The 18,801-nt window shown below is 45.1% G+C and overlaps 3 protein-coding genes across 6 annotated transcripts in view; 2 read left to right on the top strand and 1 right to left on the bottom strand.

Annotated features, from left to right (window-relative positions):
• The window catches only part of LOC135394183 (formin-binding protein 4-like), a 28,091-nt gene extending 20,901 nt beyond the window's left edge, over nt 1–7,190 (top strand). For all 3 annotated transcript variants that reach the window (XM_064624777.1, XM_064624778.1, XM_064624779.1), the window contains exons 14-16: nt 858–1,015; nt 1,969–2,144; nt 6,914–7,190. In XM_064624777.1, coding sequence (XP_064480847.1) covers nt 858–1,015; nt 1,969–2,144; nt 6,914–7,027 — 448 coding nt within the window. In that variant the 3' untranslated portion in view covers nt 7,028–7,190. The remainder of the gene's footprint in view (nt 1–857; nt 1,016–1,968; nt 2,145–6,913) is intronic.
• A 1,790-nt stretch (nt 7,191–8,980) lies between these two features.
• LOC135394180 (uncharacterized) lies at nt 8,981–12,094 on the bottom strand. Of its 2 annotated transcripts, XM_064624772.1 has the most exons (5): nt 11,660–12,094; nt 11,520–11,606; nt 11,021–11,104; nt 10,835–10,963; nt 8,981–9,266 (listed from the first exon to the last, which is right to left on the bottom strand). In XM_064624772.1, the coding sequence occupies exons 1-5, from the start codon at nt 11,783–11,785 to the stop codon at nt 9,069–9,071; spliced, it is 624 nt and encodes a 207-aa protein (XP_064480842.1). In that variant the 5' UTR covers nt 11,786–12,094; the 3' UTR covers nt 8,981–9,068. The 2 variants fall into 2 exon arrangements, with proteins under 2 accessions (XP_064480842.1, XP_064480843.1); XM_064624773.1 differs by lacking the exon at nt 11,021–11,104.
• The window catches only part of LOC135394182 (uncharacterized), a 283,276-nt gene continuing 276,547 nt past the window's right edge, over nt 12,073–18,801 (top strand). The window contains exon 1 of the mRNA XM_064624776.1: nt 12,073–12,176. The gene's annotated coding sequence lies outside the window, so the exon portion shown is untranslated. The remainder of the gene's footprint in view (nt 12,177–18,801) is intronic.

Below are 18,801 nucleotides of genomic sequence, written 5' to 3'. Positions count from 1 at the left end.
CCCACTGCTTACGCAGCTTTCAGTTAGGCCACGTGATCGTCACAGCACGAAATGATTTATTGATGCTGTCGACATTGTCCGGTAGCAAGGTACTTTTCCAACGCACCAGACGCTGTGGCCACTGCTGACATGGTTTCCAGCTGTGGCGGATCTAGAGGGGGAGGGGGTGGATGTCCTGATCCCCTCCTCAATCTTTAATTGACCCTAGATTGTGTGTCTAGCATGCTGTCTGTGGCTGGACCCCCATCAGAAAAATCCTGGATTCCACCCCTGGTTGCCAGCTTAATAACACACAGCGTGCCAGTTGCGATTCTGAAAGCCAAAATTAGCCCCATTCGTCAAACATAGTCTGAGAGTAAACATAGAACGCGGTGCCAGTAAATGACAGAGCTGTCATCATCTCACACACTACGGAAGGTCTGGATATGGGGAGAAAGCGAAGAACGTCTTGGGAGGTATTTTGGACCGAATAATCACGATGAATTGGGTCGTGCACAAAAAGCCGACAGGGGCTGGTTTTGCGCCTGCGGGTGTCGCAGGTACATCCACGGGTGATCCGCGGAGGCAGTACAGGTCTACCTGTGCCTTACGCACCCCCTGCGATGACACCCTGCAAATAACAAACTTGCGTGGGTATCCGCTGGTATGTATACCCGCACTCATCTTTGGTCATTGCTGAGAGCCACAAATATTGCTCTTGCAGTGGTACATCACAAAACATGCACACTTCCATGTAAGCTACCATGTCCTAACACAATGTACATCCCTAATGATTCCACACCAATAAATGTTCACATTAAGCTCTATTTGTTTCGCTACTTGAGCTGCTCCTCTCTGGTTTGTTTTTGCTGTTGTAGTGGAACGATGCGGTACTTCTACACGGATAACGCTACGGGGCACTCTCATTGGGAACTTCCGTGCAACACCCAAAGTCCCAAAGAGACGTCCGAGGAAAATTTGGGACAGGCATCCTCTACGGTGGAAAACTCTGCAGAACCATCTGGCATCTCATCTGGTATGTAACGTATTGCAGTGTCCATCACATGCTGTTGGCGTTGAACAACCTTCTGTGGGTTGTGTTGGTACTGAACTCTGCACTCTTACATAGCATGATCCTAGCAAACTGTCATCCTCAATAACATGGCCTGCTCCCATGATTTACTGAAGACAAGGGGTGTATGCCTTTTTGTGACACTTATGCAGTTGTAATAATTGTCATAAACAGGTGTACGCTTTCCACAAATCATTCTGCGCAATGGTTGGCCTTCAGTGTGCTATGTGGTCAAGTTCTGCTTTAAGAGTGTCTAATATCCTGCTATCTAGGGCATATCGATGCAAATGCAAACGTTTTGTTGCACTTTTTGATGTGGCACAAAAAACTTTTAGTGTCAGAAATTCAAAGTAGCATACATTTTTACTCTGGACTAACTTGACTGAGCCAGCAAGACTAGAGCAGTGGGCTTAAACCCTGACCGTCCTTTATTTTCGTGAAAAGGGTTTGTCCCGCCCACGAACTTCCACCACAGTGTGCAGTGCCAGAACCAGACAGGCCTGTTCATTTCACGAGTCTGCTTAAGTAGAAAAGAAGCTATGTGCCCCACAGCTGTCACCAGACGAAGACCGTTGGCGCGGAAAAACAAACCCTAATCTCTAACAAGATTCGTCTTGCACAAGTTTAATCTCCAGCCACGAAAATATGATCGCAGTAGAAAAGTCTCAGTCTTCGGAAGGAGACAATACCGCAAATAACAATTTACAACAGACAGTAACAGTCTCTTGAATACAAGTTAGAGACAAAATTTAACTAAATTAAATTTTGGCTTACTTGACAGCTCTTAGAGCTGCACAGAACACGGATGACGTGACTTTTAAATTTTCCTCTCTCTTTTTGGCGCACCAAAAATCTGTACCTCTGGTCTCGGTTTCTTTCCGGGGGTTCTACTCAGGAGTTGATTGATTAAAATGCAGTTGCCTCACTGAGCCCTTCAGTTAGCAGAGGTGAAGAGAGTGTGGAGGAGTTCCCCAGTGGAGAGCCAGTGACCGCTCCTGTAACGGACACGCAACCACCACAACCGGCTGACTCCAAACGGGAACTTAGCAGGTGTTCCGACGAACTGGTGGTGGGCCCCTCAAAGCGAAGAAAGGTACGTACGTCTAACTGTGGAGAAAAACATATGTCGTTATTTTACTGTCCCTCTTTTACTAGTAGTCATTGAGCATTTGGTGTGACATTTGCACCAGCAAACTGTACACTCTTAAAAATGAACTTCACCACATAGCCCACTTCTCACCAATCATCATCCCAAATGACAACGTTCTTGCCCCTGATTTGTTGAAAACGGGAGGCGGAGCCTATTTTGTGCCATTATGCACGGCACAAAATAGGCTCCGCCTCTCGTTTTCAACAAATCAGGGTCGAGAACGTTGTCATTCGGGATGATGGTTGGCGAGGAGCGTGCTGTGTGGTGAAGTTCATTTCTTAGAGTGTATAATACTAGGTCCAGAGTTTTTCGCGATTCCGCGAAATTTAACGGAATCCGGAATCCATCGCAGAATCCTTCGTTTGGTACGGAATTTTGCGGAATCCCTTATTTTGCTAGAAATTTCGCGCCATTTTGTATGGAAATTCGCGGGAATCCGATTGGGAGGTTGAAGGACTCGACTGGTGCGATGTGGACAGTTACAACGACTTGCAGCGTCGCAGGAGAAGTATTCACGTTCCTGAGAAATAGTGTCACGTAAGAGCACGTGCTGCGCACACTTCCAACTGCTCCAAGGTACACGGACTCTTCGACATATACTTACTCGCGTATTTTGTGCCTTGCATATTCTTTTTAGTCTAGCTCGAAAAATGACAAGAATACAAAAAATCGCAAAATATGCACGCTCACGTTTTCGTGCGCGGATACCTGGCACGTGCGTCTCAGCGACCGTGGTGATTGCTTTTCGAAACTCCATCAGTGCTGCGGAAGTTATATTGCGGGCTCTTGTTTGATTTGCGCGCACTTTCGAGTGATGATCCACTTACGCAGTGGACGAAACTGTCACAGCTACGAAACGTGGAAAGAAACGCTGGACAAACCATACAGCACAACATGACAATGTTGGCGAACATAGAGCGTGCTTTCGGTTATCAAGTGCGGACTAGTGGCTTCTTCCATCAGCGTATCGACATATTTCACCGAAACATGAGCAGTACTGGGCCACTGTTTTGCCTCCTGACCGTCGGTGGTTGCGCAGTATTTGGGTGCCTCTTTCACGCTTGCGCAATGCAGTGATAATGTAGATATCGGTTCAGCCGAGAGCCTATATGATTTTGCATATCACGACGCAAAATTTTGAAATTTTGCGTCGTTTGAATATCGTAACATATCGTTCCTGTGCAATTTGTGCACCCCTAAATTTTCCGACTTTTTTAGGGAGAAAAACTGCGCACATTATGCGAGCAAATACAGTAATTGGGTTTTTGACCGGAATTAGGGTGAATTTAGGGGTGAGTTTAGCGTCTATTTTGGTCAAGTATTTGTTCATTCCTATACACTTGGCAGATGCTGAAATACCTTTCAGCAGGTATAAAATTATTGTAACCGACAACGGCATTCGCTGTCAGAGAAGAACTCAAGATATCATGTAATGCTGAGGTGTATAAAATATTTTTTGTACCCACATTACCCACGAAAATAGTGTTTCCCGCTTCAAGCAACCGTTGGCTCCTTGCCGTGGAAAATCGCGGAATTTACAAGTCGATGCCACGGAATTTTGAATTTGCCGCAGCAGCAGACAACCAGGGGCCTTAGTAGTGTGTGGGGCATGCTGTAATCATATGAAGACAGAGAAAAAAACAGGTTCCTCTTGTGCAGCCTTGACTGATAATGTTGTCAGTAAAACAAGATTCCTCCAGATGGCGTCGCAGTAGAGCAGCCATCTTGCCACTGAGAAAAAGCTCGCAAAAAGTGGTCGAATGAGGGTTTAACTTTATTTGTGTGTGCAAACGTCAAGTACAGCTTCCGTACATCATATTACGCCTTTTGTCTCTTGACACCATTGTAGGGGGAGGATAGAGAGGTAGCAAGCGAGCTGGTGGTATAGATCCATAACTTGAAAACCCGAGACTAGGGGACAAAAAAACAACCTTGTCTGTGTTGTCGTTTTTTTGTCCCCTAGTCTCGGGTTTTTAAGTTATGGACCATTGTAGTAGCCACACTACTTTGCCCGGAGTACTGTCGCATCCTCATTAACACATAATAGTAGTGTAAAATACTCAGTATAAAGCACACCACAAAAGCCCATTTAGCGAATTGGGAGTTCTAGCAAAAACATTCTTCTGCCAAGCGCAGAATTTGACAAAGGTGCCATGTGGAGTCCACCCTCTGCTTTTTATATTTGTTAGAACTGCCACCGGACTGTCGTTCAAATTTAAATGCAAAAAGTTAAATTAAAGGCTCAAATTTATGCTTAAATAACTTCCTAGCAACGAAGCCGGCAACAAAATAAAGTTACTCCAGCACTATGGTCATGAACTGGGAAGCAATGCTTACACTGTCCTATTCGGTGAGAGATTCTTGATGGTGACTGTTCTTTTGGAGCAAGTATGGCCTTAAAGCTGTTGAGACCACAGTAGGGTTACTCTGGTTACTTCCTAACCTAGGAGGCTTCACAAGTTTGTACATTGACAACACACAATAGAGTTGAAGGGCATGGATGGGTGGCCATTTTGGCGGCCAGCTTGTCGTGTCAAACGAAAGAAGCTTTCAATCGAATCTTGGAACTGCGTAAAAGTATCAGCAAATTTGTCAAAAGGTCGATGGTGGAGATCATACGAGTTTGATTGATTGAAAAAATAAAGTGGTGATGTGAGTGAACATATCTTACCGGCCTTCCTTGTTTTTGTTTGTTTGTCTTCCTCGTGACATTAAAGCCTAGGTGAAGATAACAGGCAGTCACTTAATGACGCTACATGCTGCATGTAGAACTTCAAGCCATGCACAAATGTGTGGCGCCTTCATTTTTCCTGCGTTGCTCTAATATTCTTAAGATTACCTTCTCGTCAACAAATCCAAATTTGGTCCCCAGGCTTGAGCATGTGGTGGAACTTTTCGTCCCCATCAGTGAAGCTGGGTCGGATGGCACTTTAAAAAGATTCATCTTCTCTCTGCATAATTGTTATTCATGCCTTCAGGAACGTAAGTGAATACCGTACGTGTAAGCAAACCTTGGCGAGCCGTAATGATGTCTCTCTGCAGAGGCATTCGTTTTCACTATGACAGTTTTTGATTCAATTGAAAAGACCTTGCTGGGAACAGTGAAAACATGTATATGGGTCGTTTTTAAATATTGTGTGACCATAGGTTCCAGTTGGCAGTCAAGAAAATGCAAAAGTGGTGTTTTCCGCAAAAAGGGAACAAGTCGAAGGGGCTCATTATTTCATTCCCCACATCACCACCAGCAATGGGGTAGAGTATCGCCCTTGGCGATGAAACTTCCCATTCACCATCTCATAATAAAGTTGTTGTTGTTGTTGAACAAGTCAAAGCAGAAGGCTATGCTCTTTGCGAGCGCCACTGGTGAGAACATTATCAGTCAAGCGAACGGGAAGCTTTCTCCTTCAAACGAACCAGCGGGAGATGCAGCGGTAGATTCATTGCCCTTTGTCATCTGTCCACAGACGAGAGGACACAAGGAAAACATGTTTGAACCCACGGCACTGGTGGGTTCAAGCCCACCAGCTTGGTTGCATGTAGTCCCTCTGTCTTAAAGGAGCATTAAAGTGGTATCTAACATGGCCAAAAACTGCTGTCATCTTGTAAAGCAGTATGTGAAAAGTATTCCCACAAAATATTTCTGTCCAAAGTTGTTTCACCACGGTGCAATTAATTTGGAAAATCGCTGCCATGGTGACAGGCCGGAGCGCTCCAACTGCAGACCACACCCACTCTACTGTGACGTTGGTGGTAGAGAGCCCCTCATTCGTTCGTAGGAAAACCGTCTGCTACGAACATTGTCAGCTGTTTCTTGTTGACTTCTATTCTTTATATGATTTATATCACGTTTTCTGAAAAAAACAAAGCATATATGCAGCCTGAGAAAATAAGATTACGATCACAAGAGTAATATATCCGTGGCTTCCGTGCAATCTCAGAATTCACAGTAGCAGAAAGCAAGCGATAACGGCGGTATTGTGGCGCCACCTGTTAGCCACTGAACCAACTGCGCGTTGAAAACGGTCGGACAGGCTGCACACTGTCGGGAAGCACGGGGTTTTCGCTGTACAAGTGCAGTTAATTTCGGGCTGCACCACTCGTTCTTCCCGTGATGTCTGCGGTCCCAAAAAATCGTGGTTGTGTCGTGGACAGCCTTTCAAACCCTCCATTTCGGACATCACGTAGCCGGAGAACGCATGGCGTCTCCGAAGCGGTAGCAGACGCTCCGGCCTGCGTGATGTTGCTCACCTCGATCATGTGATCCCAGGTCCAATGAGGAGCGTCCTCACCACTTGCGTCACATAGTGATGCACATGGTGGCTCTCATCACATGCCTATCATGAAGGCGAAGCAGGGTGTTTCGCGCACGGAAGTTCGGGGAGCTATTGCAGGCGTCCCAATTTCGCTACGGTTGCACTAATTGTGGGAAAACTGTTTTCGGCGGCCTAACATTCCATACTGACCAAAAACAGAAACAATGTTGTGGGCCTCTAGACTGCTCATTTAAGAAATTTTACTCATAGTCCGATTGTGACGTAAAATCCTATTAATGCTTAATCGCAACGTTTTAAATTCATATTATAGAGCTGAATGTGACACTTGTGAGCAAATAGAGCATTTCCTGTACAGCGTATGGAGGGAACGCTAGTGGATGTCACGTTACCCTGTTATGCTGTTGTTGTCAATAATCGATTGTGTGGCGTTCTTTGTAGACAAAGCTGTCATCAGGATTAGCACTCCGCAAGAAAAACATCCCATCATTACTTGAGAAGTGGGAGAAAATCAAGAAAGAGCAGCAACGAGAAAATTCGAAACAAAATATATAGAAATGCAATCACCCATCATAAGGCTGCATCCGTGGTGACCTTCACAGTAGGAAGTCATAATGTGAGACTGCATTGCCTTCTGTTTGGTCCTCATATTGCAGCGCACATCGTCATTTTAGTACATGTTTTGCAGTGAATTGTGAATAAAAGACTTAAGGCCGAATTGTTTTTCAATGAGCCCTTTACAACTACAGTTGAACCTCTATATAACGAATTTGTAAATGCTGGCTCTTTATTTCGTTAAATCGAGATATTCGTTAAATGGAACACGCCAAGTTAAACAAAGATGGCCGCCGCACTACCAGCGCCGCGCGTACCGCAAAACGTCATTTGTCATAAAACAGGTACTAAGGTAAGAAGGGCACAAAATATCAAGCTTTATTCATTACATAACGCTAGGTAACGCGTAATTTGTGCACAATATCGTTCTGAGCATTCATAACCTTCGTAACTCCGGATGACCTCGACTGCTTTCTCCTACGCGATCGCGTATCGAAGTTTCTTGGTTGGTTCACTTGCACTCGTGACGTCCGGAAAGAACAACCGTACACCGCCGAAAAGAACGAGAAACGGGTACATGTCACGTAGACGTCTGCGCAGATGGAACCTTGAACGGCAGCGGCATCATGCCCATTTTACCACCGTCAGCATCAGCGGCGCGAACAAAAACAAGTAATGAAAAGGCACAAAACCGCAACGTACTGTCGTCTTCATCAACACAAGCAAATTAGACTTCGCGAGATGTCAGCAACGCGTGTTTTCTTGTCCGAAAACAGGTGCGAAGAGACCCTCGCGCCGGTTTCGAAACAGCGTCGGCGCAACCATTACCGGCGGCGGAGACGCATATGTCGGCACGCTCGTGCCTACAGCACGTGACAACCGAAGTAACCAACGAAAACTCGCGTAAGGACAACAGAGAGGGAAGGTTTCTCCTCCTTTTCTTCGTGGTGAAGGGGAAAGACACGCGCAGAAGAGCCCAGAGATTTCGTTAAATAGAGGTGACCAAACGAATGTATTTCGTTAAATCGAACGCAAAAATACATTGGCGTCTATAGGGATGCGTTCGTGCAACGGAAATTTTTCGTTAAACAGAGGATTTCGTTAAATCGACGTTCGTTATTGAGAGGTTCAACTGTACTCTCAAAATGTCGAAGCAAACTCCATTTTCTGCAATCAGTTGAAGGTGTGACGTCTTCCGGTAAAGAGATTCCCTAAAATAATGGGTTGTCATCTCTTAGCGCGAACGTGCTGAGGCAATGCGGCAATTGTCAGAACTCGAAAGATCAAGTTTCTTTTTGTGATAGTGATTCATTGTACACTGTTAGCTAGAATTTACAGAAGACTACATGAAGTGGCTCCAACAAAATGCAGCCTCTACCTGGTAGTGTATGACAAGTAGTGTTCACCATAATTTCATGCGTATAAGCCGCAGGACCTGTTTTTAGGAACGTTTTTGAAAAATTTCGGGCAGATAAACCACAGGCAATACGGCACGACTGATTTGTGTGACAAATGAGACCATAGAGAGGGCCATACACACTGTGGTTCATACACCAGGGTCGGCATAGTGTGCAACAGAGGAGGTCAGTTCTAGTGTTCTACCATGATCTGTCTGTGCCCTTGTTGTGTGGTTTTCATGGTTCGACGGGTCAGTGGCCTTCCAGAAGATATGAATCACCAGGAACGCCAGTCTACTCCAAGTTGGACGCACCCCTGTTATGCTCTGTTCGTGCACTGGCAGGGCGGTGCTTTTCCAGATACACTGTTGGCCCCTTCGTTAAATCCGAGGTATGGGCAAAATACCTGGGCAAAATAGTCATCAGATGAGCCGCACCGGTGGATAAGCCGCAGAGTGACCATGAGAAAAAAAAAAATTGCGCATAAGCCACAGCTAATACGCGTGAAATTGCGGTAGTTTCAGAAATAAGCATCATTACAGCTGCACATTTATTACACAGTTTCAGGTAACTCTGACCATAATGTAGGTTACACTAAGATGCTTCATCTTGAAGAGATGTACTGAAATATTGTGCGTCGAGATTTAACTTGGCTGTTGTGAGGCTGAATCATTGAGAACTGTATCCATGGCCTTTCCAACTTGAGCGACAAACTGAGAAAACATCGGGTCTTGGAGGCAGAGTCTGACAAATTCCTCTAATGTCTCCTGCATTTCAAAAGATTGGGCGTACATCTGGTCGTAAATGTTGTTTTTGCTCATGGATGGCTGGGTCGTCAGCACCTGGATTGCATTGGGAAAATTGTAGATTCATTCAAAAATATATTTCACATTTCAGTGTAGAGCGTGTCCCAGAAAATGTGTCGTTGAATTACAATTAGGCCTCCGACTTTTCGGATTTATCTGACAAACTCCAATAAGCTCCTTCCGATTTTTTTGTGTGCAAAAAATCAGATTTATTCGAGAAACTCGAATTTTTCCAAGGCCCACGTGGCGACCTTACGGTTTTTCCCGTTTCCTTCTTCCTTTGTCCCCCTTCTTACACACCTACTTTTTGACTTCAAACTGATACACAACCACACACAAAAAAACAAAAGGGGACAGAAATGGTTGGTAGCCTCCTTGAGGGTCGCCTGATGCATGAATGCCCAACAAAGGAGGATAGTGCGCACACTTGTCCCATCTGTTCTATGCATCTTCAACCCTCGTGACTTTACTTGACCCTGGCCACTGGGTTAGTTCGGCACAGAACAGTTCTGTGTTTGTCACAGCTGCTACTCATTTTAGCCTGGGCACCATTCACAATTTGTGCAAATACGCTTGTGTGTACTTCAATAGCCCTGGGTAGAAAAACATCCGTGCGCTATATCGTGTGGTCTCAGTCACTCTTGCACTTAATTCCTTGCATTGTCTCTGCGATGACTACACCGAAATCGGCGCCGTTCATTTTTCAGACTTTTTATTTCTCCGAGAAACTCCGAACTTTGGAAAAGCTAACTCCGATAAACAGCCTCCGAATTTTCAAAAATGAAAACTTCAAAAACTTTACACCCTAATTATAATAAACCTAAAACCATGAGGTCAACAGTATTTATTCTTACCTAGTTTTTGCCTATATCTACCTATACCTCTGCTCGTTCATCTTTACTCAAGTTCACAATAACTGACAGGGATATTGAGGAGCTATCTCATTGAAAAAAAAAAAAAACACAAGCTGAACATCATGCTCTACGGAGCACTAAAAGCCAGGCGGTCAACGTCTTTTTGAGTGCCCTTGTTGTCGGTTTGACGAAAGGTGGTTGCTAAACCCAGCCCACAGAGGGATAGTAGAAAAAGTGACAGTTCTTGAAATTGGGAGAGGGAAGGCATGATCCCAGCAGAAGCTGGATGCAATAAGCCATGCCTGTCTTATCCGCTACTACTATCCCTGGGTGGGCTGAGTTTTGCAGCCTCCTTTTGTTGGACTGACAACGAGAGCGCGCAGAAAGTTGTCGAGCGCTAGACTGTTTGCGCTCCGAAATGCATGACGTTCGTCTATTTTTTTTCCAATGGGATAGCTCCTCAATATCCGTGTCAGTTATCATGAACTTGAGTAAATTCAGCATGCGCTTCACATTGGTGGGGTACAAAGACGACCTTTACTTCGCAAATTTTCGACATCAGTTCGTAAAAATTGACATAATAAAACTTAAGTTAGATGGCAATCATATCAGGAGGCAGAAAAGAACAAATGCCTTTGAGCGCATTTTTCTCGTGGTGTGTATATGTATAAAATTTATAATTCAGTCACAGGTTTTTGGGTATTAGTGGAAATATAACATTTACAGAACGCATGGGGCATATATACTTGCCGTCATCTCTGATGGATCCCGGAAAGGAAAATGCTCACACAACATGTTGACGCATCGTTGGCACTGCTCTGAGGCAGACTTGTCGCCAAACTTTTCAAACTGTATCCTAAACCTCCTCTCCTTATCTTCCTGTAAATGGAACCATGAGATTGTGGACAGTGTAACTGAAGACTACGCTGTACTCACATTGAATCTGCAGACAATTAGGAAGCTATCACCTTTGTGAAAGCCTCGTATCCACTCCTTAGAGTTGATCAAGAATATGCATTCCTGCCAAATTTAGATTAAGCATGTGGTAATTATACACGTGGTGATGGCGGGATTAGGAGACACAAGATTTTGCTCAGAGTAGGCTCAGAGTAGGCTCAAATGGGTTGACCTCTGACCAGGGGATGATGCAGACCCTCACTTTGGAGGGGGCAGTTTCTTTGTCCAAGTGCGTAGTAAAGGAGGGGGAAGTTGAACCTAGTGATTTCGGGTGGCCTTCGGGGATTCAACCCCCTCGAAATTTGGATAGGGAAAACGAGGGTGAAGTCCTGTGCCCCATGTAAAGATCACGTAGAAACCCTCCCAAAATAATTTTCGGGTTCTTGCCAGTGTGTCATGCATGTTTACATTGGTCAACCAACTTCCTTTTCTTTTCCCACCTAGCTCCCACCACAGATTGGAGGCATTTAGCACTTACGTATGTCTCATTTCCTTGATGAATGAGCACCATGTCGTTCTCTGCGAGGGACAAGCACAGTGGATTGTCATCCGTGCTGGTTATGACCTATAAATAATATTATCGGGGAATAAATTGCTTAAAAAATTATTCAGTCGTACTTTCCAGTCTCCAGTGCATGGTGCAGAGGCTGTAGCGTTGTTCTCCGTTTGGACGAGTTGGGCGTATCTTTTGAGTGGGAATTTTCGAGCAATATGTATTCCACGCATTGCCATTTCAGTGAACATGTGTCATTAATCCTTATACAGCACTGGCAATGCACGGTAACTACCGCTGAATTTTCGCAAAAAGTTAATGTTAGCGCCTGTTTGCGGAGTTTGTGTCGTGTCAGGCGAATGTGTGGTATTCAGCATTGCGCGGATCGTCTGCAAAGGTTCCTTGTCGTCTGCGTCTCCCAAAGTTGCTTGACCTGCTGCTGTGCCTAGTAGCGCGTGTTCGTGTGGCCACCTTTATTCATATAAAGGCTAGTCGAGACCAGTCGAGACCGTGCACCGATGCCATCTACAAGAAGATATGTACCGTACCTACACATGTACCAATGAAGGAATCGTCGTCATTCTTTGGTGTTCAAGACCCGCGCAAGCAGCTTCAGCTAACAGTATTTTCGTCTTTCGTGAGGTGAGTTCCTTTTAGTCTTTGTTTTTAATTCTTGCTATTTCAGCTGTAATGACATGTCGGTAGGCAACAATGCCCCCATCCACCTGCCTGCTCTTCGTTTTGAGGGCGAGAGCACTACTATTTTCATGGAGGAGAGCACTACTATTTCCTTCCTCCATGACTATTTTGAAGCGTGGTGTGGGCAAGCATTGCGCTTGTCGCCTAGTACAGTTTGCAGAACAAACATTGCTTGACACCAAGACTTTGCCAATAAACGATACGATATAGCATGGAGGAAGGAAACACAGGAGCGGCCGTTTCGAGCAGATTTCCGTGGGACCCCTCTGGCGGTCGCCCCTGTCAAAACCGCCATTACTTCCTGTCCACCACGTGATCCTCTCTAAAGTTTCGGTTTGGCAACGCTTTGTTGCTCGCGCTGCATTTCGTGCCTTTATGCTTTTCCAAAGTCACTTATTCTTAAAATGTGAGCACCACTGCGGAAACAACGTTTTGTTAACGTGTTCTTACCGCGGTTGCGGCTGTCGTTCAACAGAAAACAGCTCTGTCACGGGAATAACGTTTTCTTCGTAAGCACGTACTTGACCGGTTGTTTCGTACCCCTGTCTGTGAGAGAGTCATCTTGAATCGTTCCTTTGTAAGCTGGCGCTGTGCTACAGCTGCAGATTCAATTGATTCCCTCCATCGTTGTACAAATTTGACTACAGGCATGCTTTACCACTTCAGCAACAAACACACAAAACGCGGCCACGTCGTCACACAAACATCGCTGCCGCGAATGATGTTTCTAGTCCTGCGTGGTTGTCCTGCAGACCCTGACCGGTCTCGTAGAAGAAGGGTAAACCAAGAGTAAACCTCCGAACACACACAAATAAAGCTGGACGCGCGGCGTTCATCACAATGCAGATATCTGAACTGCAAGACAATCACGGCTCCCGTCGTCTGCTTTGGGAGCTGGCCTGCGCATGCACTTCGGGTCACGTGAGCGGTCACATGGTAGACAGGAGCATCCCAGAATGCAGTGCGAAGCTGGCACGCCCGTCCCAATGGCAGAAAGTTGGAAGGGCCGCTCCTGTGTTTCCTTCCTCCATGGCTTAAAGGTACTGTAAAGCAGCACCGATCAAATGTCATTTAGTATGGCTATTCGATAGTCTAAGCCACCAGGACAAAAACTGCGCAAGTTTCATTCCAATCGACGATGCAGTTAATTAGAAAATTACAATTAAAGATTACGGGCAACACTGTACTAGGTATTCGAAATTAATTAACCGTGCTCTTCTAGTAACATTAGGCGATCTGTTGTTTTTTTGGCTAGGAAGCGCGTGGTCAAACGCGCTATCCGCCCGATACAAAGGGTATAGCGTATAGCCCCCACTATCATCATCATCAATGATTCCGTACTCCTGCCACATACGGTGGAACCACATTGCATGCGTGTAACACTGGACCCGACATAACAATGCACCATAAAATCCATCCCTGCAATTCACACAACGGTCCACATCTGAGGATAAACGGATAAGCGAACTGAAATGAAATACTGAGACGTTGAAAAAAAAATGTGTCAGACGTTCAAGAAGCCAGACAGCGTCGAGACTTGTTTGTTCACAGAGAGAGTTTGTTCGTTCGAAAGAGAGGGGTTCGTTCGAAGGGAAGGAGCGCGCAGGCGCAGTAGAGAAGTAGGGAGAGCCTCGAGCCTCCTTCGAACAGTGGCCAGCGCTGGGTTACTTCGCAAAAAACACTGTTAACAGGGGTTTCAGAATGCATAGGTAAACAGGGAAACTAATAATATGGTTACTAAAATAACGAAGCTCCGATGTAATAGTGTGTAATACAAATTTTCAGTGTTGCTCGCTGTACAGGGGGTTGTTTGACACCAGGCGTCGCACCGCTCCACTACGCCGCAGAGCCGTATATCTGCTACGCCGCATTTTTCATGGCAAATTAAAAATACTTATAGCGCGTTGTCGGTCGTATGGTTACGCATATGGTATTTAGAAGCAACAGAGTCTCTAGTCACATCACCGGCATATCATGCTTGTCTAGTGCTTTACAGTTTAAAGATGGCATATGAAGTTTATTTTTTCATTTGTATGGCCACGTTCAGAACACGCGTTTCACTTACTGGCAATACTAAAGTACTTTAAAGAGTACCTTAACTACCACTTAGAGGATTTAGTACTCTACTCAAATTACTTTCAGTTCTGAGCAGGGTGTCGAATCGAACTCGAACCGAAAACCGTACCCGATCCGTAATGTTTGCACGAACCGAGCCCGAACCGAAATTTACATGACACTGTTGAACCCGTACCGGAGCAGAACTGGAAAAAAATAATAGCGGTAACCGGTTCGCAACAATGCGGCGGACATAAAAGAAGTCAGCATTAGGGTTGCCACCTTTTCCGTCAGCCAATACCGAACACGGGGAGGGGGGGAGGGGGGGGCTGCAAGCGCAACGCAGTGGGCTCTGTGTGCATAGACGTTTGAACCAATACGATATATGATTTTTTTAAAACCAAACGTTTCTTTATTTATCTCAGGCTACAAATAACTGGGCGTCAGGCGGAAAACCACTGGTAGATAATAACTTGAGGTCCCGGAACTAGCATTAACTATGGGACCTTTTTCTGTACAAACTGACCCAAACTTTGTACCCCTGAACGAGTAAATAAATAGCCTGGTCGCGCTGAAAGGAGAGACAAGCAGGAAGGCCCCTAATAGAACTCTACCCGAGAAACGTCATCATGACGTTGGTAGTCAGACTGAAACCGAAACAACTCGGATGGGGAGGGCTGGGTTCCACGAATGGGCACTTGTTCGCTGTCTCCTACTGAAAGAAAAGTAGGACCGAATGTCGCGTCCCTTTCAGGGACCATCGTAATCCCCTCAAGACCGTGGCTTTCGGGCGCGACCTTGTTCGCCACTAGCATCGAGCGTAGTTCAACTCTACCAAATTGGTGGCGCTGTGGAACACTATGACGTCATTTGTTTGCAAACATGGAGAGGTCTATTGGCCGGCTGGAATGCATAACGTTGCATTTTTATTGGTGCAGTCAATTTCATTTGCATTGTGCCCAGTGCTGTGTGAACTGTCTCAAACTGCGCATTCCGTGGGGAGCTGTTACTGCCACACCGTCCTCCACTTTTTGCCCCGTCTTGGATTGGACGAAGTGGGTTGTAAAGGACCGTATCAAATTCTCGAATCTTGAAAGCTGAGCACTGGGCACAGAGGGTTCTAATGATAAGTTCTCTACATTATCTTCGTGTGGATCAACGTAGCTTTGATTGCTCATTTCAGCTATCCCTCAACCCCTGGTGACGATGACGCAAACGAGTCGTAAGGTTTTTACTATGAAAAGTCGTAGTCGTAGATGACGCAAAAGTCGTAAGGTTTTTACTATGACCTGGTCAATTCCCGAACATTTTATGTCCGGATTACACCTTCACCCGGAAATCGAACGCAAGCCTTGAATTTCCGAACTGTTCGGGAATTCGGGTGAAATCGGGACAGGAGGCAACCCTAGTCAGCATAAAAGTTCATATGCCTCTCAGTCCTCGAATGAGGACACATTGGACTCGCAAATTGTCACCTAGCAGTCAAACGAGGACGTATAGTAAGTACGCTTTCAGCGTCTTTTTAACACGTTGAAGCGCAGTTGTGCCTGTGAGCGCCGCGGCTAGCGCCCCACCCACGCCCTGCCACGCGGACGAATGAAGCAGGAATGGAGTAGGCGAGTTGTGTAGCTCTTTTGGACGAATATGCGATGAAGCAAGCGCCCAACATTTCCCTTTACACGTGAGCAGTAAAAATTAAACAAGTCAGAAACATGAGAAGTGGAGAAGGAGTACACGCAGAACGGTGCTTGTATTAAAAGTAAATGTAGTCCTGCTTGCTTGTAATACAGTTGTGCCGTGACGCATTGCTTTGTGTTGTGGAAGCTGTGAGCTCGGACAGAGCAAGGCTGCCAGACTTATTTCAGTACGGTTTTTGGATCGATTCATGCTGCGAACGCAGTGTGCCGGCAATTACAGTCGTCTATGTAAAATGCTGTCCATCTTATTAGACTTCCTTTAAGTGTATCCTTTAAGTGTACTGTAACAAACAAACAAATACACAAACAAACAAAGACATTTTTGGAATAGGAAGTAGCAGGGCTACTTGCTACTAGAGAACGAAAAACCAAAAGGGCTGCCAGGCACACGTACACACAGAGAAAAAAAAAAATTCACATTCCGTCCTTCTAGTCTGAAGAAGAGCCTTCGCCCGAAACGTCACCCCCCCATTTCTTTGCTCCCCTCTTCGGTACACCAGTTCCCCACTTTTTTTTCTCTCTACTTGCTACTACACAGCTACACTACACTATACTGCTGCTTACTACACTGCTTCATCACCATGGACGCTTATTTGCAAGTGTTCATCCCTTTCTCCTTCCTTTCGCTCAAGAGAGAACCTGGCAGCTAAAAACGTGAATGCAGACAACAGCAGTAAGCTATTAGTCGCGAATTTCCTGATAAAAGCAGTTTGATGAGATGTATAAAAATGGAAGCTTTGAACCGGTACGGGAACCGGTTCGATTTCTGGCATGACCGAATCGGAACTGAACCCGAACGAAATCCCAGCAACGCGAACCCGAACCGAACTCGTATTTTTTTGCGGTTCGACACCTTGGTTTTAAGTATTTCGTAGTCTATTTTGAATGTTTTTTACATGGAGTATTTAGTATCTTATTTTAAATACTTTTGCGCATTATTTTGGAACTGTCCTTGCGTCATAAGTAACGTTATTGAAAAAAAAAAAAAAAAAAAAAAAGGTGCAACACCCTCCTGGCCCAATGGCATTCGTCATGCATTTTTCAGACCGCATAACTCCGCAAGGAATTGCTCAATTTGCATAAAATAGGTCTTGAATTGAAGATCTCAATGGGTTCTAGTACTTAATGGTGCCAGAAATTAATCTTTATGTTGGACATTTTTTCGCAGACGTCAGAAATTGCATTTCGCGCTTCCTTCAAATTTTTGGCTGGTCACAAAATAAATAGACCTAAAGTGAGAATTTTAATCCCATTAAGTACTAGAAAAATATGTCTAAAACCAATCTGTCCCGAAAGAATTTGTGTATGTCGAAGCATAGAGTTGCTACACGGATTCTTGTGAGCAGTGGTTAGCGACTGCTGACCCGCTGGGATTTTGGCTGTGCGCAGTGGTGCCATCTATCTGCATGCCACAGAAATCTGCAGAAGTGGGAAAAACCGGATGAATTGTCACACTCTGTCTTTTCGCATGTGATAATAAATGGAGTGTGGACGCGCAGCTGTCGCTCATTATCTCGAAATACTTCGTTCTGTGCACTCTTAGAAATGAACTTCACCACATAGCACGCTCCTAGCCAACCGTCATCCCGAATGACAACGTTCTCGCCCCTGATTTGTTGAAAACGGGAGGAGGAGCCTATTTTGTGTCCATTATGCACGACACAAAATAGGCTCCTCCTCCCGTTCTCAACAAATCTAGAGCGAGAACGTTGTCATTCGGGGTGATGGTTGGCTAGGAGCATGCTATGTGGTGAAGTTCATTTTTCAGAGTGTGGTTGTACTGTGCCTGCCAGTCACGGTTTTTCGCATAGCAGGAAACCTGTCTGCGGAAAACGGAAGAGACGCAAAGAACAAGCCCTGAAATTCTACAAGAGAAGGCATCTGGATAATCTTTAAGTAGTACCAGACTCTCACGAATCAAGCAATCTTTCATCGAGAGCTAGCGGAAGCGACAGTACGCAAGACGTGTCGGCAGGAACGTCCGGAAACGGACCCTGTGTTGAAGGGCGAAGCAGGACAACATGCACTTGTTCAACTAGTTTCAAGCTCCGAGAATCCACAGCCCATTCAACTGCACACTTGCTGTCATGAAGATAACGTCAGAGAACAGAAATGGATTGCGGAGCAAAATTACGCTGCAATGCAAAATGTGCTTGCTGAAGGCCGTTACAGCTACTGAGGGCCTACCAGATAGCATGTCAGATCGTATGGACGTGAATAGAGTAGCTATACCCAATGTGCTATCCACTGGGGCTGGGTATACTGTGAGCGGCCGTATAATGATTAGCAGTGATGGCCACTAACTACTTCTACAGTAGTTTAACTATAACTACTAACTACTTTGGGATTGAGTAGTTTAACTAGTAGTTCAACTACTTTTCAGGGGAGTAGTGAAAACTACTTTTTTAACTACTGCAATGTAGTTTAACTACATCTATAACTACTTAACGTTGTCCACCAACACCAATCCCTTGTGGTGTTCTTGGGTACCTAAATATGAATCACAAGCGATAATAAACTTTGGCTCAAGCCATTGCTACGATCGTCAAATACAAAGCTTGCGGCGGGATTCTTTCTGTGCCTACGCGATAAACTAAGTTGCAGAATTATTTCACAGCATATGAGACTTCACTAGACAAGCATTAAAAGTAGAGTTGTGCCAATAATCAAAATTTTGAATACGAATCGAATATTTGCGATATTCGATTCGTATTCGTATTCGAAAATTTAATATTCGAAGTTTTCGAATATTCGATTTCTTTTCGCATTTCACAGCAGCTTATTCCGAAGCTGTTGCGGGCTGCGCACTGGAATTT

The sequence above is a fragment of the Ornithodoros turicata genome, chromosome 5 (genome assembly GCF_037126465.1).
Source record: "Ornithodoros turicata isolate Travis chromosome 5, ASM3712646v1, whole genome shotgun sequence".
Classification (NCBI taxonomy): Eukaryota; Metazoa; Arthropoda; class Arachnida; order Ixodida; family Argasidae; genus Ornithodoros; species Ornithodoros turicata.
The sequence above is the reverse complement of the archived record's forward strand: the minus strand, read 5'-3'. Positions and strand labels throughout refer to the sequence as shown.